The sequence below is a fragment of the Drosophila miranda genome, chromosome 4 (assembly GCF_003369915.1).
Source record: "Drosophila miranda strain MSH22 chromosome 4, D.miranda_PacBio2.1, whole genome shotgun sequence".
NCBI classification, from domain to species: domain Eukaryota; kingdom Metazoa; phylum Arthropoda; class Insecta; order Diptera; family Drosophilidae; genus Drosophila; species Drosophila miranda.
In genome coordinates, this window is record NC_046677.1 from 22,065,316 (window position 1) to 22,090,000 (window position 24,685).

Sequence of the window (24,685 nt, forward strand, 5' to 3'; positions counted from 1 at the left end):
CTCTCATCTCTAGAAATTGTGCAAAAAGGCGCGATCTCCAACAAAACAAATCAAATTCGGCATTTAACTCACATTTTATTATATATTTAAATGGCGCTTTGGGTGGATAAATACCGGCCCCGGGAACTAACAAAGCTAGATTTCCACAAGGTAAAAAACGCTGACGCCATTAAAATGCTGTGTATACATTCTTGAAAAAACAATTGAAATTTCCATTAATTTTTGCATGCAATCTACAACAGGAGCAAGCCGAAAACCTGCGCAACCTATGCAAGCAGAGTGACTTTCCTCACCTTATGTTCTACGGGCCATCCGGCGCCGGTAAGAAGACGCGCATCATGTGCCTACTACGGGAAATGTATGGAGCCGGCGTGGAGCGCCTGAGGAGTGAAACAATGACCTTTACCACGCCATCCAATCGAAAGGTAGAGGTAATGACTGTCAGTAGCAACTACCACTTGGAGGTGAACCCGTCGGATGCAGGCATGTACGACAGGACGGTGGTCATCGATCTGATCAAACAGGTGGCCCAGACCCACCAAATCGAGATCAACGGCCAGCGGGAGTTCAAGGTGATTGTCATCTCAGAGGGCGACGAGCTGACCAAGGATGCCCAGCACGCTCTGCGTCGCACTATGGAGAAGTACGTGGCCACGTGCCGCATCATAATGTCGGTAAATTCGACTTCTCGCATCATCCCAGCCATACGATCTCGTTGCCTGGGAATTCGCGTGGCCGCGCCTTCTGAGGCAGAAATGACCGCCATTCTGCAGAGCACCTGCAAGCGCGAGGGCCTCGCCTTGCCCGTCGAGCTGGCCAAGCGGGTGGTGGACAAATCTGAACGGAATCTGAGGCGCGCTCTGCTGATGCTCGAGGCTGCCAAGGTGGCCAAGTCACCGTTTACGGCCCAGCAGGAAGTCCCCGACCTGGACTGGCAGGTCTTTCTGCGTGAAACTGCCTCACAGATCATCAGCGAGCAGACGCCCGCCAAACTGGAGAAGATACGCGATCGTTTGTACGAACTGCTAACGCAGGGCGTACCACCCAATCTTATATTCCGCGGCCTCGTCGAGCATTTGGTCAGCAATTGTGATATGTCCATCAAGGCAAAAACGCTCGAGCTGGCCACCGAATACGAGCACCGCATGCAAAACGGCGCCAAGCACATCTTCCACCTGGAGGCCTTTGTTGCCCAATTCATGAGCATTTACAAAAAGTTCATGTCCGAACTACTCATGACGGACGACTTTTAAGATTAGCATTTAATTCGAAAAACATACATTTTACTAAATAAACTGAATTACTGGCGTAGTGTCTGCAGCTGCTGCTCTTCCCGATTCCGCAAAATGGCCACTTTCATTTTATCCGATGTGGTACGGCTGACAGTCTCAATGTATCTGGCCACATCCTCCTCCAGCTGAATGCAGGCCACTTCGTATTCCGAATTTTCCTTGCCATTGACCTTCAGGGCGTGCAGCAGCAGATCAATTGTGTTGATGGGGAATGCGAGCTGCGGAGTCGTCACATTGATCGACTGCTGGAAATCAAAGTATTCGCTGCCTGCCCCGAGCATGGCACAGATCATCTCGCTGGCCATATCGGCGGCCTCCAGCAATCGATTGTGCCTGACGTACAGATGCAACAGCTCGCGGGAATTGCTCAGCTTGTAGGAGTCGTACAGCCACTTGGGCACAAATGCGTTCATCGTGAGCAGTCGGTTCACGACGCTCTTGCGTATGACTGTCGTGTCCTTGAGCTCGTGGTTGAGTATCAGCTTCTGCAGCAGGGACCATGCCATATCTGCGGCATTGTTACGATGTGGTAGATCTAATAAGAGGATAATCAGAGATTAAATCAATTGAAATTTTAGAATTTAGACAGATTTATGCACCTGCCAGATCGTTTTTCTGCAGCCAGGCCCAGGCATCGCTGGCCTTCTCTTCTGTGGCGGTCACACAGGCAGCGGCCAGGCTCTCAAATGTCGGCAGCACAGAGAATTTGTGCCCGCGGGACAGTTTCAGGGCAGCCGTATACAGACCATAGCTTACCAGGAGATAGGATAGCTCCTCTGCCCCTGACAGCTCATAGGCGGCTATGTCCTTTCGATAGTGTGAGAGCTCCTTCAATGCCACGTTGTAGACAAGCTCGCGACGTATGTCGGCCAGCTCTAGGACCAGCACTTCATCGTCGATCGGCGGCAGATCATCTTCGTTATCCAAATCCATAGCCGTCAACTCCCGCTCGTCGCCAATGATTGGCTTGGCTATCCATCTGTACCGACTGTCGACCAGATTCAGGCAATTTACACAAATCAGGAGCGCGGAGCAACGCTTTTCCAGTGCCTTTGGGTCATTGCTGCTCACCTGCAACCGCATGGCCTGCTCATACATGACTGTGGCAGCCTTGCGCATATTACCCTTGCTCGTGTGAAAAGCATACAAAAAGTTATAGACGTCATTCTGATCGATGTTCAAAGAGCGCGCGCGCGACTCCACAATGCTCTCGAACTCGTTCTGCAGGCCATTGTAGGGGAGCTTCATAAGCAGATCCAGGTTCTTGCATTGAAACAGCGTCACCACCAACTGACGCAGGCAATCCTTGCGCCGTGATATGTCGGCATTGTAGATTAAAGCGTGATACGCGTCTTCGTAGTGGCCCAGATGCATATGGTTATTGAAGACTATAGACTGGAACATCGGCAACTGTGGATCATGATCCCCCAGCTTGCTTATGGCCGTAAGAGCCAGCTGAATGATGCAGTCGACGGCCGAATACTGCTCAAATAGCTGTATAACCTTCAGATAATAATGCACCATCGCCTGTTTTCTATCCTCCACTGATGGTCCATCATCATTGCCCAGTTCGAGGCTCTCTTTCATTTGACTGTACAGCGGTGTGGTCTTCAGCACGTGCTCAATGAGGAATGCATCGTCGAGCACTATTTCAGCTGTATTCTGAAAGAGGATCACTGCCTTTTGTGACTCGCCGCAATCCAACAGCGTCACAGCCAGCATAAAGGCTCCTGCGAAATAAAGATTGGATTTGGCATTGATGGGATAGGCAACTTCTTCGACGGACTACTCACGACAATAGGATTTGCTTTTGCACCAGCCGGACAGCAGGCGCACATAATCCTGCACAATGATTTGATGGCATGTGCCATAGAGCCATTCTGGGAATACATAGCTGGGAGATTCGGGCCATCTGAAAGGACAGACATAAACATAAATAAAGTACATAAAGAACCTACAAATATTTGGCTAGGGCTTTACTCACAGCATCTGATTGCTGTAGGTAACCAGCTTCAGCAGCGTTTGACGCAATGTTGCTGGCTCCGTCTCCAGTTGCATGCTCGACTCCTTCAGCAGCTTCGACAGAGCACTGAACAGACCCTTGGAACGTAGGAATAAACAGAGCAGCGTGGTCTGGTCATTCCCATAGCCACGCACATGGCTTGAGTACGGTCGTGAATAGCCATCAAAGAGCTGTGCCCGATTGAGGCGCTGAATGGAAGCCTCACTATAATATGAACACGATTATAATCATTCAATGTTTAGGATTCAGGGTCTTTTTGCTTACAAGCCTGCTGGGGTATTTGAGGAAATGGGTGTCACGGCCATCCAAACAAGAGTGTAATACGATCTCATGTAGTTCTCAGTCGTCGTAAGGAAACTTTGATCCGTCTTACAATGTTCCTGCTCCAAAATGTAAAGTACAATGAGTAAATTGCGGCAGACAGAAAAGCTGTAAAGGAGATACAATATTAAGTGTAATTAGATGCAGATTAAATGAGGGATATATTTGTATTTATATTGTACCGTATCAAAACCATTTGTTTGAACGTCTCGGCTAGAATGGATATTCCGTATTCGCTGCCAAACAATGCCCCAGTTGGCAGCAGGAAACGCGTGGACCTGGCATAATCTGCAAAGAGAAAATAGAGAATAAAACAATAATAATATGAATAAAGCTATAACGATTGGCTCTACCGTTTGACGGCGATGCATCCGGATCGATCACGCAAAGAATATTCAGCAGCATATCGACAGCGTCCTGCAGGTTGGGTATATGCTCTAGCTTGATCTTCAGTTTCTGAACGGTGTCCATGGGCAGGATGGCGCCAGTGTCATCATCATCTAGGCTTCTGGCAACCAGTTTGGCCACCAGATCGATGGGCGACTCTCGCTGATACAGTTTCTTATCCATTTCCATTTTGACATCCTCTGGGATGGTCTTTTCCACCTGAGTGACGATCCTTATTAGCTCAGCGAATGCTGTCGACATTGAGAGATTGTCTTGAAAGAATGGGGACATCAGCGAGGCCACATCTGTGGCTTGCTCTCCAATGAGCAGAATATGCTCCCACAGTTCGCATGGACGTAGCAGGGCAAAAGATTGCCGCCTGATGAGGCATGCCGCATCCATGCCACCCAATATGGACAAACCAATGGGCTCCGAGTACTTGATGTGGTATTGCTCGCAGCAGGAGTAGAAACGATCCCATAGCCTAGTGGCGATTTCTAGATACTCCTCATCACTGACCACAAACTCCTTGAACTCGTTCTGGATCTCATCCTCGACGGCCTGGCACACCTGCTCCTTGAGCACTGTCATCGACAGCTGCCTAACATCAAACTGCAGGTTGACGCGTCGGAACATCTTTTGGGGGGAATCAACAATAGATTAATCTACATTTCAGGCAAAGATATACTCACATATAAGGCCTTGGTAATCACAGTCCGATCGAATCGACCCGGATGGAAGATGTACGAGCAGTAGGCCTCGCGTGGATCGATTCCCTGCTCCGTGGTGAGACAATAACGATCCGGTGGCGGTTCTAGGACAGAAGAAACCCATTGAATGGCCTGATTAGAGCCATAATGAATCGTCGAGGCATTAAAATCCCCTTCAACATTGCTCCAGAGCGCCCAGATGTGTGTGAGGGTGACATTAAAGTCGATCAGATCCATGTCTGGTGCCACCACTGTGTGCTTCACAACCAATTCTATGTCTCTGGAACCCACATCTGTCATATTCTTGTCGATTTGCACGCAAACAAACTCGGCCCCTTCGTCGTTTGAGAGGAAGACGCAAAAGTTTCGGTCGTCAATTTTTCGTATCACATTTGTTTGTGCTGCAAAAATAAACCAAGTATGCAATTAGCAGGTGCAAAAATTGAAGCTATAGAATTCGAACACTTACGTCCTTGTGCTGTTGGTGCTCCTACACCCCCACCAGAGCAGCAGTTAATGGTGGATACTGCCTGCATAGTATCCAATGACCAGAGTCGCAGCTCATTGCTCCTGTAAACAACCAGAAGATAGGTCTTGCCATCGATTTCACTGAATGACATGTCATTGGCCGCATCCACAGAGTCCGCTCGTCTAATAAAATAGCAGAAAAAGACAATATTAAATCGGTATGGCATGACCCAGAAGCTGCGGCACTCACCTCAGAGCACCCGCAAATTTGTACAGAAATCGAGGCATCAGATGCGGTTCCTTGACCTCTTGCGTTACAGTAGCGCCATCGATACAGTTCATCACGTGGTGCAACAGCTTGTTCGGGTAGGCCACCGCAAAGTGGGCTACTTGAGCGTGCCCCGACATAAACGAAGCAGCGACAGTGGGCATTCCAAGTCCGTCCGTAAGAAAGTACGCACTTGGATCGTCGATCTTTTCAGTCACATCATAGAATATAGATTGTGACTGCAGATCGTCTGGCCCAGCAGCAGCGCCCACATCTACAGTAGCCGTCTTCAGTGGGAACACATATCGATGGACACTGCTCACAGTGACGACCAACAGTGTAATGGCTTGTGGCTGTTCCGTAAGGGAAACATTGAGCACAGTCGACTCATTGAATCGCATACGCAGTTGGTTCCTGACAAGTGATATATCCAAGCTAACTTCACCGAGCTCCAGCACCGACTTGTTAGTCCGCCTTTGGGCAAAAATATTAGTTGCTTTACCGATTTGTTCACAAATCAACTTACCAATATATGAATCGGTTCCGGTACATCACGTTATTGTTTTTGTAAGAATGTCCGCCAGATATCTCAAAGTTTTGGGAGTCCTGCAGACTGTTCAGTGTATCTCCTGGCAGATGGAAATTAATAAATGGTCTCTCTCTTTATCTGGGACAACCTACCCGTATGTATCGTAACATCTATCCAGTCTGCTGGCTTCAGGTTTTTATTCGCAACTTCGCGGTAGCTCATAGTAACATCCATGTTGAAATCTGAGATTAAATTAAATACAACTAATAACAATCCGGAAAAGGTTAAATTTTTGACGCCGGCAACTAGAGCTGTACTTTTTCTCAAACATCGATGTTTCATCGATTGTTCTCAAAACATCGAAAAACATTCCGAACATTCCGATATTACCTATAGATATTCTGTGCACACATGTGCCATTTTGACAACAAATTGAAAAAATGAGCTCAGAAGGAGATGAAAATACAGTTGTGTGCTTGCCAGGAGAACGCTTGTGCCGAGTAGAAGACAATGTTGTTTTGGGCATAGGCACATACGAACAGAACGGCTACATCTACGCCTCCAAATCGGGGGTCGTGAACATTGAAGAATCTGGAGAAAACGTAAGTTGGCCTGAGGGACGACCTGCCGCAATAAATTGAAGCAACCAATTGCCTCTTTGCAGTGTCAGGTTGTAAGTGTTCACAAGCCAGGCTTCCACCTGACCATTCCGGCCACCGGGGACGTCGTCACAGCCCGTGTTCTGGTCACAACACCAAAGTTCGCCAAGTGTGCCATATTCTGCGTGCGAAACGTCTTGCTGGAGAGCAGCTATCGCGGGCTGCTGCGGAAGGAGGACGTGCGGGAAACAGAAAAGGATCGTGTCGACATATACAAGTCGTTCAAGCCTGGCGATGTGATACTGGCCCGCGTCATCAATCAAATGGAACAATCATTTCTCCTAACCACTGCCGAAACAGAGCTCGGTGTGGTCGTAGCCTATGCCAGCGATGCCAGTAAAACCCGAGTGCCTATGGTGCCGGTGGGCTGGAGCGAGATGCAGTGTCCACTGACTACCATTAAGGAGCCCCGCAAAGTGGCAAAAGTCCTGCCTGAAAGTTCAATAAATATAATCAAATAATGCCCAGTAATTTATGTAACATCTAAAAAAAATCATTAATAATTCTCGGTTAGTCACTAATTAATTCTGTAACGTTGCCTTAGATTGCGGCTGTACGTTCATTCTATTTCCATAGTTACATGTTCTATAATAATTAGTATTTATAGGAACATATTAAAATTTTCTATATAACCAGACAAAAGCATACAAATTGATAGCATCCATTGGATTCAATTCCATTGGATTTTCTTAACTTAAAACATTCCTATCCAAGGCATTCCTCAGCCTAATCATCTGATTGGTGCGATCGCATCGTCAAAATTCCCCCTTCAGAAGGGAAAGAAGTGAATGAACCTTAAGTTACCATAGCTACGTCGTTAGTTCTCGTAACTAATCTTGGCTGGTTGCCACGGTTCTCATGTCAATTTAAATGCATTGTTGTACATATTTATTTGATTGGGAAGCGATGAACCCAGGAACATGAAAGCCAATTGAGTTTATCAATTGATCTTATAATATTGAATATGTAAATATAAACATTTTAGGTGTGATTTAATGTTTTTTTAATGTACTGCCACCTTTGCGATCTATTATTTCCCCTTCTGAGCGTAGAGCATCTCCTGCAAGAATCAAACAATTTATCCTCAAGTAATTTAAGGGTCAGCTCATCCATAAAAATCAGTAGATTTAGACTCAGGAAAGCTACAGGCAGGACATGTGGAATAACAATCTGGTGGTCTACTGATCTTATATTACATTTTTCATATATGTATAAAGAATATTGCGTCGCAAATACAACGCCAGTTATAGAACAAGTCAAAACATTTGTCGTTCATATAAAAGTTTCCTCTAATTCACAAACCAAATTATCGAGGAAATCAAATAAGTCAAATAAATGGTAATATATGTACGCGTCATAGCATCGCATGGGCTCCATAAAACACTAACCCGTTGCCAATCAATGTCGAGGGAAACTGTTATTGAGTGGCATGTGCTATGCAAATAGGAATTCGCTTCGCGTGTTGGAGCTGCGACTAATTCAATCAGAGGAGTAGGAGCATAGCAGGCAGGCAGGCAGCTCCTGGACTAGGCCACGTTATCTTGTCTTGCCAAAAATGCAAATGCATAAAATGTTACAGGTGTGTGTCTGGGAGTGAAGGAGTGAAGTCCCGGTCGAGTCCCAATCCCAAGCATGGGGGATGGATGGATGGATGTGTATGGCCAATCGTTGTTTGGTCGATAGGCCACGCGGCCGGCTTGGCTATTCGAAGACTGGTTAATATTCAAATTAAAGTAAATCGAACCAATATGCACTCCAAGTGAACATTGTATTGTAGTTGTAGTGTTGGCCCTGTCGCAGTTGTCAGCTTGAGCTGGTCTCACAAATTCCGAGAAGCCTATAACATAAGTTTGAGCACCGGGCGATTGCTCAGTCGGAAATAACTCGCGAGGACAACAGCATACCGGCAACGGAAGCGAAACTCATCATGGTGCAGATATCGCAGACCGAGGACGACATCAAAATTTCAATTGAACTTAATCGTCTGGTGACACGGAAGCCGGACGTTGTCCTTCTGCCCCAGTACTTGAAGTTCAATAATCCGCCCATATTCTTTGAGCGTCATCTGGCCCAAGAGATCGACGAGATGGCCAGGTTATTATCATACCTTCTATACACACATATATTCCTCCGTGAGTAATGATATGATAACATTCGTTCAGTTTTTGCCGCATCTTCAAGAACGAGGCCCGCATCGTGCTGGTAAAGAAGGAGAAGGGCGTTTGGCCAGAGATGTTTCAGAAGCTTGACAAGGAGGCACTCTTGAAGAAGCGCCTGGAAATCGCCGATCTCATTGTAGAGCGCAACAAGCAGCGCGATCAGCAGGCCATGGAACGATACGAGAACAAGCGTCGCGCCGAAATCTCGAAGGAAATCAAGCGCGAAACAGAAATGAGGGATCGCGTCAAGCAGTTCCAGGATAATGCCCGACGTGAGGCACTTGTGGTGGATGTGCGAAAGGAGACATCCACGAAATCTGTCAGTCCCCCATTACACGCCCCCTATCAGCAACAACCGGCCCCGACAGCTGCCGCTCGCCTGTCCACTCCACTGACTCGTCCCCCGATGACCACCGTACGTGGCAGTGGACGCATCAGTGTGAGCTTCACTAATGAACACAAGCGGGTCACTCCCAAGCGCGAGTCCCAAACAGACATACAGATGGCCTTTGCGGCGGCCGGCAAACCCACTGACCCGTCCATGAAGTCTCCTATGGATACTCTGGATGAATGATTATCCCCACATCATCACAATATTATACATATGTATATCCCTTTTTATGCGTGTGTGTCTGAGCCTGTGCAAAACTGGTGTTTCCTATTTTCATATCTCTACAAATTTAAACTTGAATTAAACTAAAAGACAAGTGGGTTTCAATATCTTGGGAACATCAATATTGTATAATCACTAAATATATTAGATAAAACCTAGTCAAAATTATGCAGGGCAAAACGTAATAATAAACAAACATTTAACCACCTATAATTAAAAATCGTTTTCTTGGTCAGCGTCTTCCTGATCTGCTTGACGCGGACAAGTACTGGGGCCCAGCCGGTTCCAAAAGGTAGATTCCGCATACAGGAGACACAGCCAGCGCAGCCACAGACGCTTCCATCTCCAAACCGCTATTATAGTTTCTTTAATGTTAAAAATAAAACGAAAACTATAAACAAAAAATTGGCGGTTTAACCAACTACAGTGCTGGCAAACGACATAGACCGCTGCAATATATCGATACACATCGATAGGATCAGCTGATACACAGTTTTCTTCGTTCGACGACGTTGCTTCTTTTTTTCACATTTTTTTTTGCCGCTATGAAACTTTAGTAATCTGTAAAGAATCGTATTTAATTTGTAAGAAAACACACATTTGGAGACTGAAAGAACCAGGATAAACCCATGAGTACGAGAGAAGAAACCATCGAAGGCGCTGCCGGCGACACCGACCCAAACCAAAGGCTATCTAAAAACGGGGCGACGACGGCCGGCAACCTGGACGATCTGGTGAAATATGTGACCCTGCACGTGCGCATGCCAACGCCACTGAGCGGCGTGGTATTGCCCTTTGTCCCGCTATACCTGACTGCCTTATACCTATGCATCTACATGTACGGCGGCGAGGGCGCGGATGTTCCCACCACTCAAGAGTTGATCTCGTCGGAAAACCGGACAACGGACTCGACCATTGCCTGGAATGACATTGGCTTCATAGCCGTTCTGGCCATAGCATTTCTACACATTCTCACATTACTCTTCTGCTACTGGAGCGTTCATGTCCTGGCCTTTCTTACCTGCCGCAAAGCGAAGCGACCGGCCCTGAATGTCCTGGCCAAGGTGGTGCCCACAGCGAACAATGGCAACTCAAAGATAGTTCCGATACGCTCCGCCAAATTGGAGGATGGTTCAACGCAGTATTTTCTGGTATTTCAGAAGACAAAATATGTGTGGAACGACGATAGGAAAAACTTTCGCGCCGTCGAGTTTCCCGTGAACGGACTCTTGAGAAACTATGCCGCCTCTCGAGGACTAGAGTCAGAAGAGGCTGTGAAGAAGGCAACTTCCACGTATGGAAATAACGAGATGGATATGGTGGTACCAGAGTTCCACGAACTCTTCCTTGAGCGGGCCACTGCACCGTTCTTTGTGTTCCAAGTGTTTTCGGTGGGACTGTGGTGCATGGACGACTACTGGTACTACTCACTGTTCACGCTCTTCATGTTGATTGCCTTCGAGTGCACCATTGTGAAGCAGCAGCTGAGGAACATGTCCGAGATCCGTAAAATGGGTAACAAACCGTACCTGATCTATGCCTTTCGTCAGAACAAGTGGCGCCACATTGGCTCGGACGAGCTGCTTCCTGGAGATCTAGTGTCCGTGACCCGCTCCCAGAACGATAACATTGTACCCTGTGACCTGGTTATACTGCGCGGCACATGTATTGTAGATGAATCGATGCTGACGGGCGAATCGGTGCCGCTGATGAAGGAATCGTTGGAGTCTTTGGACAACCTGGATACCGAACTGGATGTGGACGGTGATGGAAAGCTGTTTGTGCTCTTTGGTGGCACCAAAGTGGTGCAGCACACGGCCCCCACCAAGGAATCGCTGCGTGCCCCGGATGGCGGCTGCATTGGCTATGTGATCCGCACGGGATTCAACACATCGCAGGGTAAACTCTTGCGCACGATTCTGTTCGGTGCCAATCGCGCCACGGAGAATAACAAGGAGACTTTTGCGTTTATTGCCTTCCTCATGGTATTTGCTGTGGCCGCAGCCTCCTATGTGTGGGTAAAGGGCAGCGAGGATCTGGAGCGCAACCGCTACAAGCTCTTCCTCGAGTGCACTCTAATTCTGACGGCCATCATACCGCCCGATCTCCCCATTGAGCTCACCCTGGCTGTGAATACATCGCTAATCCAGTTGACCAAATTGTTTGTATTCTGTACGGAACCCTTCCGCATTCCGTTCGCTGGAAAGGTTCAGATCTGCTGCTTCGACAAGACGGGAACACTGACTACGGATAACCTCATGGTGGAGGGCATTGCGGGGCTGACACCGAATGGGAGTTGTGTGCCCATCGAGCAGGCAGAGTCGAACACTGTTCAGGTCCTGGCCTGCTGCCACTCGCTGGCCCTGCTGGACGACGGGCTGGTGGGCGATCCCCTCGAGAAGGCCACCTTGGCAGCTGTCGATTGGAATCTCACCAAGATGGACAGTGTCATACCGAAGCGGACGCAGATGAAGCCGTTGAAGATCATTCAACGTTATCACTTTTCATCGGCCCTGAAGCGCATGTCGGTCCTCGCTGGCTACCTGGTGCCCTACTCCAACGAAGTGAAGCACATTGGAGCCGTCAAGGGAGCACCCGAAGTCATTCAGAAGATGTTGCGGGAAGTGCCGTCGGACTATGAGAAGGTGAGTGCACAATTAAAAGAAAATTAGGCGAACATTAACCTTCTTGTAAAAAGATTTATCTCGAGTATGCTCGTCGTGGCGCCCGTGTTCTGGCTCTGGGCATCAAGGAGTTTGGCAGCCTGGGAACTCAGAAAATACGCGAACTGAAGCGCGATGAAGTGGAATGCGATCTAACCTTTGCCGGCTTCGTGATCATCTCGTGCCCCATGAAACCCGACTCCAAGACTGCGATCAAGGAGCTCATTCAATCCTCCCACAAAGTGGTTATGATCACAGGCGACAGTCCGCTGACTGCCTGCCATGTGGCCAAAGAGCTGCGATTCACACGCAAGAAGCTGCTCATCCTGACCCCGCCCGAACCGTCAAAGCGAAACACTTGGAACTGGATATCCGTCGATGGAGAGCAGTCGTATAAAATGGACGAGCGCAGCAAGAGCATATCTCTCATGCTTGCCACGCACGATCTGTGTATTACTGGCGAGGGACTGCTCCATCTGCAGCACAACCAACCCCAGTATATGCGTCAGCTGCTGCCCCACGTGACAGTTTGTGCACGCTTTGCACCCAAGCAGAAGGAGTTTGTGATCACCACGCTAAAACAGTTGGGCTTCTGCACGCTCATGTGCGGCGACGGCACCAACGATGTGGGGGCCTTGAAGCACGCCAATGTGGGCGTCTCTCTGCTTACCAGCGCGCCCACGAAGTGCAAGCGCACCGAAGAGGAACAGCAGCTGGCCACCGCAGCAGCGGCTGCAACCACGGCCGCCGCTGCCAACACTGCCAACCAACAGTTGAGCCCGCGAGAGCGTGCCATGCGCCGGCGACAGGAGCACCTTAATCAGTCGCAAGCTCGCCTGCAGAGTGCTCTGCGCGACATGGAAGAGCAGACGATGGTTAAGCTGGGTGATGCCTCAATTGCGGCGCCGTTCACCAGCAAATCGTCCTCGATCATGTGTGGTGGGTAGCCCTGGGATTTCTCAGCCTTTTGATGCATTTCTGATCTTCCTTTTTCTATATTTTCCGTCTCAGTCAATCACATAATCAAGCAGGGACGCTGCACTCTGGTCACCACACTGCAGATGTTCAAGATCCTCGCTCTGAATGCCCTCATTCAGGCCTACTGCCAATCCGTGCTGTATATTGATGGCATCAAATTCAGCGATACTCAGGCAACCATGCAGGGCATCTTCATCGCGGCCTGTTTTCTGTTTATTACTCGATCCAAGGTCTAGAAATTATAACAGGTCTATGGCTCACTGTACTCACAATTCTATTTGCAGCCACTGAAAACTCTGTCGAAGGTCGCACCACTGCCAAACATCTTCAATTTCTATACAATTTCTACGATCCTCTCGCAATTTGCAGTGCATTTTGGCACGCTCTATTACTTGACCAATGAAGCCACCAAATTGGCACCGCCAAGGTGGGTCTACTACTATAATACTCCTCTATATTGGTACTAACTCTTTTCTTTCTTTTCCTAGAGTGGGCAAAGTTAAGCTGTATATTGACATGGATGCCGAGGAGAAGACCAAATACGATCCAAACATTGTTAGCAGCACGGTCTACATTATTAGCATATCACTGCAGGTGGCCACCATTGCAGTCAACTATAAGGTAGGAACTAGACCAATCCCTGCCGAAAGGAACTATATAATATAATCCTATATTTAATTAAAAGGGGCATCCCTTCATGGAGAGTCTGCGCTCCAATCTCATGCTGATGTATGCCATTGGCGCCTCAGCCGCGTTGGTGCTGCTGCTATCCACGGGCCTGGTGCCCGATCTGACGGAATTTTTCGAAATTATTGATTTCCCCACAAATGTACGTATATGCATTTGCAAGCCATTATGCGAGACTATACATTAATTTTCCCTTTATAGTTCCGTTGCGTATTGCTCGTTGTCCTGGTGGCGGACATCATTGGTGCCTTTCTGTTGGATCGCATTTGCTCATGGCTGTTCGGGGAGACACGTGGCAAGTCCAAAGTGTTGAACTGTTAGGACCATTTAGATTTAAGTACTAGACAAAAGTGGCAAACCCCACAAAATCTTACGTTCCACAGATCAATGAAAAATTTCTTCGTTTCATTATATCTTTAAAGCCAGGCGTCGGTTTCTTAAATTCTAAAAATAATTTGGATTGTATTAGCGGCCAAGTTTGGTCCTTATTTTATTACTTTGATGCAATTAGCAAAATTGTCGTAATATTTGTAAAGCAAATACATTTAAGAGGACAAGTATAATTTATATTCAAGTCTGTTGTTTGTCCTGTATGGTGTCCTCCACTTTAGAGTCCTCCAGCTGTTTGAACTGTATCAAGATGACCAAATAAGTGGTCACAGCCGAAAAGATCTAAGATTGAACATGTTTTTAGTCATTTATTTGAACACCTGTTACGCACAGACAATAGTCACCTTGAAGAGTGTGGAATTGTCTATGGCAAAGAATCCATAGGCCGTGAATTGTACTTCCTGCTTTATGCTTTTGGTTAGAAATTTATCAATCTACAGAAGAGACCAAACACAATATAAATACAAATTTTAGGCAGAATTTTGAGCTAGCTCAGTCTCTCTTAAAACTTTATTGAAAAGCCAGAAGAGAGCGCTTGAAAGCCAATTCGAGTTCGTAAAATAATTTTCATAGATTTTTCCTTTAAGAACTCACAATATTCTGATACTCCTTGCTCTTGGCATAGACCCTGGCTAGGATTTGGGATGTGGCATTGGCCTGGAAATAAACCCACACAGAAATCATTAGTATATCAGTTATCCCTGATTGAGATTGGGGCCCACCTCTCTGGTGGTTAGACCACAACTGCGAGACAGCAAGGCCAGCAGGGAAACATGCATGCACAGCCAGGCAAAACACCATTGAAGAATATTCGATGAGACCATTCCCTTGGCTGTGATCTGGACAAACAGATTGTAACAGTTCGTGGTGACCGTGTAGAAGGAGTAGCCCAGGAAGGAGACCAGAATTAGGTTGCAGCAATCGTTGATGCCCTTGTAGATGCGCAACAATTTGTTGTGCATGCGATATATGAACAACGAGTCCTCGGGGAAGTTCTCCATGAGTGTAGCCCCTGCCGCCTGTCGTCTATGGCCGCCCTTTTTCCGCTGCTGCTGGGCATAGGTGTAGCCATTCAGGAGCTGATTTATAAAGTGGAATCGAATGTACACGATGCGCAGCAGAGCCGAGGCAAATACAATGTACGTGGCTGTCAGACCATTCTGTACGGCATAGAAGGCCAGTAGTACGTAGGATGTGGGCGTGATTACGCCATCCACCGCATAGATCTTCAGCACAATGATGTACGTCTGACAGGCGGCAATGCCGAAGAGATATTTCACCGAGAAGCCAAAGTTTTGGCTCAAATTGGCCCCAAACTGGCGGCGCACTTCATCGTCCAGCTGAAGGATCTCGTTCATAATCCGCAGGATGTTCTTGGTGTTGCGCGCACACACGAACACTGTCAGCGTGTAGGTGAGGATGCAGAGCAGCAGCTCGATCCACTGATTCACATTGTCCGTCTCGCGGTAGGAGTAGAAGAGCTGCGCCGAGCTGGGCGTGAAGAGGCTGTACACATTGAAGATGGTCAGGGCGTGGACCACGCCCCGCACAAAGAACGAGTAGAACTCGTTGGTCTTGGTGGGTGGCCCCACTTCGTGGCTGGAGAGCTGCTCGTAGATTGGCATTAGCCCACTGGCCTTCAGCACGGACATTATCGTTCGGATGTCCTCGAAGACGGGATGCTCCAGAGTCCTCGGAGGCGGCGGTGGTGGTGGTGGCGTCTCATGACTGAAGGCATACCTATTCACTGAGGGAGTCCGATACGGCGATATCCGACGTGGATACGGATGCAAACGCGCTTTCTGTGTCGGCATTTCAATTACCCAAGTGTTCGGTGACATCGCCAACAAGGCACTGACACGACACCACCCGGCTGGAGGATATGGCTAACTGGGGCCAGACTTATCTGATTAAATGGCCAATGGCCAGGGACCTAGTTATCATTCGTCTGACTTCAGTGGCCATTAGAGTAATTGGTTTTCATTGTGGAATATTGAATATTTGCCGACAGAGTGGAGCTAAAAATCAATTATCCCATCAGCGAATAATAGATAATGCTTTTGAATACACTCCCAAGTCAATAATATAAGCATTCATTGGTTGAGGTATAGAACGGAACCACTCCATGAGTCTTTCAGTTGAGAAAACTAAGCGGCAAATCCAATCTGGAGACTCATAGTAATGGAACAAAGATGTATTTTATTTAAATAAATTATAGCTAAAAATGTATCACATACTCGTTTATTTTTGAAGTGAAAGTCTTTTAATTATTATTAAAACTATTAAAAATAGTAGGAAACGTTTATGGTTTTTTAAAAAATGTTTGAACTCATAAAATTGTTCCGAATTCCGAAAATTTTAATGAAAATCGAAAAGAATATCTTATAATTACAAGAATAAAGATATTCTGAATAAAACTCGTTTATCGAAAGTACCTAACCCATTCCTCATAAGTCGGTGTAATCTCTCAACAGCAAAGAAATGTTCATGGTTCATTAAATAAATGACGGTTTAATATAAACATCATTCATTTAAGCTTCAGAAATACCATTTCCATAAAGTTTTATTATAATAATTATCAAAAACAGACAATAGGCTTATAAGGTTCTTAATATTTGCTATTTTCTTTCCAACAATCCATTTTTCAGATACCACCACCAATTAATTTTCGTGACCAAATCCCTCTGCTATTCTTATTGTATTTACTTTAATTCCTTTTAATCCCACAACCAAGACCCACAAATCGGACAGTCATTTCGTTGGGGGGAAACAATCATTTGTATACCAGTCGGGTCCAGTCCACCCTCGGATGTGAGGGTGTTATGTTCTCTGTTATGAGAATGTTATTGCTATATTATCGCTGAGATGCGTGGAATATTATCTTCGTCACACCTTTTACTCCCCCAATACAGGCACGCGACCAGCACCCACACCCACGCACACCAAGCATATGTAAGAGTTCTATATACATATACATATATAGATATACCGACAACCGGCCTCTCACATTTTTCCACCCCTAATGAGGGATTGCAATTCAATGTGTCCCCTCTCCAGGTTTTCTGTGACTGCTTTTTGTATACCCTCGTCAAAGGTAATACCACAGTTTGGATAGGATGGAAACGATTTCGAAGTCATCATTATTAAGCATAATCGATATAGCCATGTGCGTTCATCCTTCTGTCTGTTCTTATAAAAAACTATACAGAGATTGAACCTTTTTATACTACTGTTACTACTATAGTATGTATGTATACAACTGGCAACTAATAAGATCGCATCAATATATCCAAAAATGTTATAGATTGCAGTTCATCAAGATCAAAATACAATTACTATTTCATCGGAAGAATACCAATTAGATACCAACTATAACACACAAAATCGGATTACTTTTATAGAAACGATTATGAATCGAGATTTTACATTTATTACTACTCAAGAGTGATATAATCATCAGATGCTGAAAATTTTCCAGCAGCATAAAAACATCTTTAGTTTCAGTTTTATAAAGATTGGATGACCATATAATAGATCAGTCTTTGGAACGTTCGTTCTAAAAGGGTTTTAAGACTCAGAACCCAACCATCTCATGTGATTCCCCGTAGTTCATCCAAGTTTGATTAAGATCTGCCATAGAATTATTCTTCTGCAAGGGTATCAAGAGCTTCGGTCCTTGCTGAAAGCCTCCCCTGAATGTTTTTGTCATTTCTTTGCTTCACCGTTTGGGGGAGATATCAGGCAGACAAAGCAGAGACATACTTATAGACATAGAGAGAGATAGAGAGAGAGAGCGAGAGTGGATAAACTGGCACGCTGTTGCTCCACAGCAGCTTCTGTGACGTCACGACACGGTGAGGGCTCTTCTAAGCCCTGCACGGCCCTGCCCAGCACGGCGGGCAACAGATACAGACAAACGACACATCGTGCGAGGGGCGGCTCTTATCAGCATTCGGCATCGGACAAATCGAAGACAAAAACAAAAGCGGATTTAATCTCGGAGAGAAAGGTCCGGCTAATCATTCGAAATGTTGCCACCGCCAACGACGCCGGTGCTCCTCTGGGGGCTGCTGCTCTTCTTGACGGCTACCCTGGCCAGACGCGTCCACGCCCACTACACCAGTGGGGATGTGGTCTACCATCCGTTGTCGCACTTCTGGACGGGCGTGGGCTTCTGTCCAGCCGGTGACATAGATCACAAGGGGATTAGCGCCGCCCTGAGCGCCCCTGAGCTGCAAATGAACCTCCGGCAGATTGCAGCCCTGCCGGTGGGCGCTGTGACCCACATACGCATCCACTGGCTGCTGGAGCTGGTGCAGTTCCTGCAGTACGACATGAGCGGTGTGCCACAGTACGACTTTGGTAAGTTCGACAACTTTATTGACTTTCTGCACGAGGAGCTGCGCCTGTCGCCGGTTCTTGAGTTCATGGGGAATCCGGGGCAGGTATTCACGGAGAATCCACAGCAGATCTCCTTCTTCTGGGACCACTTCGTGAAGACTACCCTCAATCATCAGATAGGTGAGTGTGTGTCGACCCAGGAAACCATGCCGCCGAAGCTCAATCCTTCTGACCTTTCCTTCTGCAGTACGACATGGCTCTGCCCGGATGACCAACTGGCGCTACGAGACCTGGAACGAGCCAGATCTGCGTGGCTACAACACGCTCAACCTAACACTGGACTACTACTTGGAGTATGTGCAAGCCGTTCGACGAGGTCTCAGCAAGGCGGGTGGTGCCCATTCCCACACGAATCTGCCCATGTACCGGGCTCTGAGGGGCCCTGCAGGCCTGTTTAAGAACCTCAACAGTCACCCACGTTGCTGGAAGCTGCTGCAGCTGTGCAATCAACGTATGGTCCACTGTCCCATCGATGTGCTGACCTTTCACCGCAAGGGACTCAACGGAAGTGCCGTGGAAGTTGTGAATGCTTCGCTGTCTTTGCTGGCGAAGATCTACAAGGAGTATCCCAATCTCAAGCAACTGCCGGTGGCCAATGAGTAAGTAGATCCAAAGAGTGCGGTAAAGAGTAAGCTACAAATCTTCATCCTCCCACAGTGAAGCTGATCCTGTGGCTGGGTGGAGCACACCGCGCGAGTTCCAGGCGGATGTGCGGTACGGAGTGACTTTGATGTCCACGGTGATGCAGCATTGGCATGCCAAGCTATCCGGCGGTCCGCTGAGCCGTCTGGAGTCCATTAGCCATGACAATGCCTTCCTCAGCTATCATCCGCACGAGTTCACACAGCGCACTCTTTTGGCCCACTTCCGGATGAACGAAACAAATCCACCGCACTCTCAGTTCATACAGAAGCCGGTGTACGCTGCCCTGGGGATGCTGGCCAAGTTGGGAAGCCGCGCTGCCGACATGGAGCTGGTAAACATGGACACCAAGCACAGTGTACAGGTCTGGCGCACCGTCTCCGGCGGCATGGGCGGACCGGGCCAGTACATGGCCACCATTTTCCTCAGTCCCGAGGAGGCAGTACCAAAGATCACGGCCTTCCATCACAAGTACACGCTAAACATGTCCATAGCCAACGAGTCGGCATTCATCACCGAGCTCCTGATGCCGCACAACACGGATCCATACTATCTGTGGACCCAGGCAGGCAGTCCAGCATATCCCAATGCCACTCTGCGCGAGGCCATGCGCCGGGCGCAGACACCACGGCTCTACGAAACGGGTCCCATCTGGCAGTACAACAGCGAGCTGGTCATCAATTCGGCCAGCATACCCCTGCCCTGGGCGATGCTGTTGCGCGTGTGCTCCGCCTCGTGGCCGAAACTAAAGCGACCGCAGCAGCTGTCTATTGTGGAGGTCACGCACCGCGAGGTGTTCATCAGCTGGCGCGAGCATCCCAAGTCCATGCAATGTCTAAAGAGCTACGAGGTGTGGTTCAAGCAGCGTGGGGGCCAGGGTTCTGCCGCCGACTGGCTAATGATATCCCGGGACTGGCACTTGCCCTATCCATCGTTTCAGTATGCACCCAACGGCCAGACGGGATCAGTGAATGGTTAGTGAAGGCTCCTTAATAGAGAGAGAGATTTTTAATTCCTTGTCTTCTTGCAGGTTTCTACAAAGTCCGCGGTGTGGATGTGTTCAATGAGACCAGTCCCTTCTCACAAATAGTCGAATATCTGGAGTTGTAATTCAAGAAAAACAGTTTATCGCACACATATTTAGACAAAAGTAAATGACAAAAACATAATCAGGCTACGGCCAGGCGCCATCCCTCTATCTGTCTCTCTTGGAATGGAACTGGAACTGACTTCATTGGGCACAAAACTTCTGGACATGCGCCTCAGCCTTAAAGCCACCCATATACATATATATATCATATACAATATTTAGTGTATAGTACATAATCTGTGTTGTGTTCGTAATGCATAAAATGCCCACATCCTGTGCAGGGAATCGGCCAAAAGCGTAACCATTATGCATTCTCTGCCTGGGCGGGGTATTTACAGAGAGAAAGAGAGAGGATCAGGCACTTAACAGCATAAACGAGTAGAATCCCTGTTCTCTTTTAAACAATATACTTTTTGTTTGCTTAAAGCAAAAAACTACATAAGTCTCTAAATCCAGTTCAGCCCTCGGCATCTAGGACCAGCCACTTTTCGTTGATGTGTTCGATTTGCTTCGTCAGGATGGGATTGCGGACACGCACTTTCACCTCCAGCTTGCCTCCGACCTGCTTGCGGCCATCCATCAGCTGTGCGAGATAAAAGAGAACCAAGTTATAAAAGCTGCTGGTGCCACATGGTGTTAGGTTGACTCACATCGTACGTGTCGTGTATATCACACTTAGTCTCCAGTGGCTGCAGCTTCACATTGACGGTGCCGATCAGTGTGTCAGATCGCAGGAATCCTCTGAAACAACATAGGGGCAGTTTACGACTTAGTCCACAACAATCTATGCTGCAGCTATTATTTGGTTACGATTTATTTAGCGCGTGGCATTTTGAGATGAGTTCATAGTGTGGTGTTTGTTTTTTGTTGGGAATTGAGGCGTAAACAATTTTGAGAATATTTTATTAAAACCATTCCACATGGGAAATCAAGTGAATTCAATGGATAATGCATATGAATAATCATATACTACTGTGAGATATATGTATCTATGTGTGGTGCTGAAGCCGTGACCGAAATACAGTGATCTAAAGAATTTATACTGATTACGGGAGGGAATCAAATCAAATATTTCATAATTTGTAGGCAAACAAATATTACTAAGCCAAATAATAAAGAAATATATATAAAATAAACAATTTCTTTCAATCTAAACTAATTTAGCGAATTTCTAAATACGTTTCAAATGGGAAATTAAATAATAATCTTTTTGGAATGTTATGAATACCTGTCTAAGGGAATACCGACTTTAAGAGTCTATGAACATTGGATGATTGAATCTTTTTGAGAATGCAATACTTCACATGCTTTAAAAAGTTACCGGAATCACTCCAAAGTAGAACTGCTTCCTTTTGTGAGTCTTAGGGACTCATAGGTACCCATATGGGTAGTAAAATTTTCATCTCTGCGAAGTTCCCATTATAATTTTAGCAACCATAGTACATGTTTTATGTGAATATATATCGTTGAAGTCGAAACGTGGCGAAAAGTGACTTAATAAGTGGAACCATGTGAAAGGGATTTGTGAATGGGAAAAGTTTTTAAGAGTATCGAAATGGCGAAATGCTCAATCTTCAAATGCTCTAAAACAATAACTAATTAGTTAAACCATATACCACTTCTGTTAGTCGCGAAAAAAATGCATGGAAAGCGCCTTAGTACGGATTAAAGAATTGTGCTAAGATTCACCCACTCACCCTCTGGAATAGATCTCTAACTTGACACCGTGCCGCTTAAAGATTCGCTGGAACTGGCGATTGCTGCGCTGAATGTCCACCTTAAAGCGTTCGTCGTAGTCGGGGCTGTTTGTGTCCTTGATCACATTGGTTTTTGTCTTGAAAGATTCATCCTGGAAGGGTACACAATTGCGTTAGGGGAAGACATTCAAATTGTACTTGTATTTGCTTACGTTGAGGAGTGGAAACTCTACTCGAACATAGGTGTCCACTTCCTTGGGATTGGGAACATTATAGTTGATTCCACGGGCCACAACAATTTCCAGCTCGTTGTCTGTCAGATCCGTGTTGCAGTGGACAATATTAAAGTTACGCTTTTCGTAGTGGAACTTTGGCAGTGGCTGGCCCTTTCGCTTGGAGTAGCGCACCAGATCCAGGTCCTTTTGGACAGTCAGGGCCAGATTTTCGAAGCGATTCATGCCGGCCACATCGCCCATGGCCTTGTGATGGTCTCGCGTATTCTTACACATCATCAGCTGCTTGGCTAGCTGCTCCTCCATGCGTACACCGATCTCACAGATGTCATCGCTGGGATCGCATTCCTCTGCCGAAACAATGGCAAAGGAGGCCTCCAAGTTATCACGCTGAGAGGGCGGTACGGGCAGCTGAAAAGGATTGCATGTTAAACTGATATCTTTTTGATATAAATCCCATAAAACTAACCGTACTGAGGTCTACGGGTAGTCCGCTGCTGGCCGCATTGAGAAGCGAATCGAATCCCTTGTAGATCTTGAGGTACTCCTTGGCCTGATCAATTTCTCCCGCCTTCTTGGCTTCGATGGCGGCCACCTTGAACTCCTTTTGGCGCTCGAGCAGCAGCTTCATCTGTTGCTCGGCCAGGTTGCTCTTCTGGTGATTGCCAGTGACGCGTGTCGTCAGCTCTGTCGGCTGCGGTGGCGAAGGTGCCGCCTTTCGTGGGACCGTTGGCGTGGCCGCACTGCTCCCAGATGGAGTTTCTCCCGCAGAAGTGCTAGCCGTAGCTGGCGGAGATGTGGGCAGTGATGGAGTGGCTGCTGGAGCAGGCTCTGTCGAGGGCAAGGGTCCGAAACCTGGAGGCACAGGCAGCTCATCGTAAGCCACAGGTTTCCCAGCCTTGTACTGTTTTATGGCATCTTCGTACTGCTTTACAATACGTCCAAAGCGTCGTGCCTTGCCGGTGTTTTCCTCAGCCTTGGCCGCCGCCTCTACAGACTTATACTTTTCCAAGCGCTGCTGCAGTGCCTCCAGCATGGATGCTGCAGCAGCAGCAGCAGGTGGGGTAGCTGGAGCTGGAGCGGGTGTCGGCTCAGGAGCTGTGACCACTTCTGGGGCGGCTTCACCTTTCATCTTGGCTAGGAACTCAAGAAACTCGGAGGGAGGAGGGGGCATGTCACTGAGATCCACTTCCTGACCATCCTCGCACATCTTGACGACCACATCGAACTGCTTCACGACCTTTAGGAACTGCAGGGCATTGGCTGTGTCGCCACTGCGCTTGTGTTGCAGGGCCGCAGCTTTGTATTCGCTCTGACGGCTGCGCATTTGGGCCACAAGTGGATTTGGTGGCGCGGCAGGCGCCGGAGGAGGAGTTGCAGCCGGCGGTGAAGTAGGAGTGGGCGGAGCAGGAGCCACACGTGTGGGCTGCGTCACTGGAGTGGATGGAGCCGGAGATTCGTCTGCAGCTGGTAACGGATCACCAGCTGGTTTCACACTTACTTCAGGAGGGATATCATCCACATTGATGGTCTTTCCAGCAGCCGCCTGCTTATGCAGATCCTGCAAGGTTTTGAGACCCCGACCAAAGCGACGCGCCTTTCCAGAATCACCCGACGCCTTGGCATTCGCCTCCGCCTGCTTGTATATTTCCAATCTCTGCTTGATTATGCCCAGAGTATCCACTGTGGTGGTGGGCAGGAACGTCTGCACAGGTTCCTCCTCGCTAGCAGCCGGTTCAGCTGCAGCTTCCTCTGCCTCCGGTTGTTCCTCCAAGCCCCCAATGCCATGCAGTTCGCCCAACAGGTCAGAGTCATTTTCCAGATTTTCATCGTCGTCATCATCGCTGACATCACGCAAGCTGTCGGCAATCATTTTGTCCAAATCACTGGTGGGCATTAGCTTTGGCTTCGGCTTCGCCTTTGGCCTCTGGCCGCCTCCACTGGCAAGGGCGGCCAGCTCTGCCTCCAGGTCGCTATCCCCGCCATCGTCATCCCCATAGCCAGAGGTGGGATCGAAATCATCTGGAATTTCCGTCAAGCCAAACTGTCGCGTGAGAGTGTAGGGGGAATGAAGAAGCGATGACTCATAATAAATAAATAAGCAGATCTAGTTGACTAGTTCAACCATTTACCTGGGCCAAATTGTGCTGTCGTCGCTTGGCAGGCTCTGGCTTCCGCTTGGCAAACATCTTTGACTAGTTTAAACCTATAAAATTAATACAGACACTTCTATTCCAAATCCGTTTTATTGCGTTGCAGCTGCTCTCAGACAACAATAACAGAATCGCTAACGGGAAGCAATGAAGGTGACGCAAGGAAGAGCTGGTCAAAGCCTGAGCGACGTAACTTGTCCAGGGCTATATAGCAGCTATATTGAATTATTTTTGAACTATAAGTTAATTTTTATTGAATACTTTTTTCTAGAACATTCTTGAACGTTTAATTTGGAAATTTCTTGAAGTGCACCAATGAAAT

The 24,685-nt window shown here is 47.5% G+C and overlaps 8 protein-coding genes across 10 annotated transcripts; 5 read left to right on the top strand and 3 right to left on the bottom strand.

Moving 5' to 3' along the window:
* Window positions 1-2: 2 nt before the first annotated feature.
* LOC108161635 (replication factor C subunit 3) lies at window positions 3-1,337 on the top strand. The gene is made up of 2 exons (XM_017295937.2): window positions 3-150; window positions 243-1,337. The coding sequence occupies exons 1-2, from the start codon at window positions 91-93 to the stop codon at window positions 1,251-1,253; spliced, it is 1,071 nt and encodes a 356-aa protein (XP_017151426.1). The 5' UTR covers window positions 3-90; the 3' UTR covers window positions 1,254-1,337.
* Window positions 1,218-6,327, bottom strand: LOC108161630 (nuclear pore complex protein Nup160 homolog). 2 transcript variants are annotated; one of them, XM_017295929.2, is made up of 12 exons: window positions 6,151-6,327; window positions 5,996-6,098; window positions 5,452-5,943; window positions 5,203-5,384; window positions 4,716-5,134; window positions 3,990-4,659; window positions 3,819-3,924; window positions 3,580-3,744; window positions 3,277-3,519; window positions 3,086-3,204; window positions 1,892-3,022; window positions 1,218-1,827 (listed from the first exon to the last, which is right to left on the bottom strand). In XM_017295929.2, the coding sequence occupies exons 1-12, from the start codon at window positions 6,230-6,232 to the stop codon at window positions 1,301-1,303; spliced, it is 4,239 nt and encodes a 1,412-aa protein (XP_017151418.1). In that variant the 5' UTR covers window positions 6,233-6,327; the 3' UTR covers window positions 1,218-1,300. The 2 variants fall into 2 exon arrangements, with proteins under 2 accessions (XP_017151418.1, XP_017151419.1); XM_017295930.2 differs by lacking the exons at window positions 5,203-5,384; window positions 5,452-5,943; window positions 5,996-6,098; window positions 6,151-6,327 and having other exon boundaries at window positions 3,990-4,660; window positions 4,716-4,743.
* Window positions 6,328-6,377: 50 nt separating this feature from the next.
* Window positions 6,378-7,648, top strand: LOC108161639 (exosome complex component CSL4). The gene is made up of 2 exons (XM_017295941.2): window positions 6,378-6,600; window positions 6,663-7,648. Exons 1-2 carry the CDS (start codon window positions 6,439-6,441, stop codon window positions 7,116-7,118), a joined length of 618 nt encoding a protein of 205 aa, XP_017151430.1. The 5' UTR covers window positions 6,378-6,438; the 3' UTR covers window positions 7,119-7,648.
* Window positions 7,649-8,427: 779 nt separating this feature from the next.
* Window positions 8,428-9,643, top strand: LOC108161636. Its single transcript, XM_033392698.1, has 2 exons — window positions 8,428-8,751; window positions 8,820-9,643. The coding sequence occupies exons 1-2, from the start codon at window positions 8,585-8,587 to the stop codon at window positions 9,388-9,390; spliced, it is 738 nt and encodes a 245-aa protein (XP_033248589.1). The 5' UTR covers window positions 8,428-8,584; the 3' UTR covers window positions 9,391-9,643.
* Window positions 9,644-9,917: 274 nt separating this feature from the next.
* Window positions 9,918-14,324, top strand: LOC108161633 (manganese-transporting ATPase 13A1). The gene is made up of 7 exons (XM_017295934.2): window positions 9,918-12,074; window positions 12,128-13,031; window positions 13,104-13,300; window positions 13,355-13,497; window positions 13,559-13,691; window positions 13,756-13,899; window positions 13,959-14,324. Exons 1-7 carry the CDS (start codon window positions 10,059-10,061, stop codon window positions 14,076-14,078), a joined length of 3,657 nt encoding a protein of 1,218 aa, XP_017151423.1. The 5' UTR covers window positions 9,918-10,058; the 3' UTR covers window positions 14,079-14,324.
* LOC108161640 (gustatory and pheromone receptor 32a) lies at window positions 14,166-16,218 on the bottom strand. Its single transcript, XM_017295942.2, has 4 exons — window positions 14,870-16,218; window positions 14,742-14,804; window positions 14,492-14,581; window positions 14,166-14,429 (listed from the first exon to the last, which is right to left on the bottom strand). The coding sequence occupies exons 1-4, from the start codon at window positions 15,986-15,988 to the stop codon at window positions 14,328-14,330; spliced, it is 1,374 nt and encodes a 457-aa protein (XP_017151431.1). The 5' UTR covers window positions 15,989-16,218; the 3' UTR covers window positions 14,166-14,327.
* A 316-nt stretch (window positions 16,219-16,534) lies between these two features.
* On the top strand, window positions 16,535-20,581 carry LOC108161628 (alpha-L-iduronidase). Its single transcript, XM_017295928.2, has 4 exons — window positions 16,535-18,668; window positions 18,736-19,147; window positions 19,206-20,164; window positions 20,221-20,581. Exons 1-4 carry the CDS (start codon window positions 18,176-18,178, stop codon window positions 20,298-20,300), a joined length of 1,944 nt encoding a protein of 647 aa, XP_017151417.1. The 5' UTR covers window positions 16,535-18,175; the 3' UTR covers window positions 20,301-20,581.
* LOC108161627 (coiled-coil and C2 domain-containing protein 1-like) lies at window positions 20,295-24,638 on the bottom strand. 2 transcript variants are annotated; one of them, XM_017295927.2, is made up of 6 exons: window positions 24,343-24,638; window positions 22,680-24,254; window positions 22,190-22,621; window positions 21,978-22,129; window positions 20,931-21,021; window positions 20,295-20,863 (listed from the first exon to the last, which is right to left on the bottom strand). In XM_017295927.2, exons 1-6 carry the CDS (start codon window positions 24,397-24,399, stop codon window positions 20,738-20,740), a joined length of 2,433 nt encoding a protein of 810 aa, XP_017151416.1. In that variant the 5' UTR covers window positions 24,400-24,638; the 3' UTR covers window positions 20,295-20,737. The 2 variants fall into 2 exon arrangements, with proteins under 2 accessions (XP_017151416.1, XP_017151415.1); XM_017295926.2 differs by having other exon boundaries at window positions 20,931-21,075.
* Window positions 24,639-24,685: the final 47 nt, after the last annotated feature.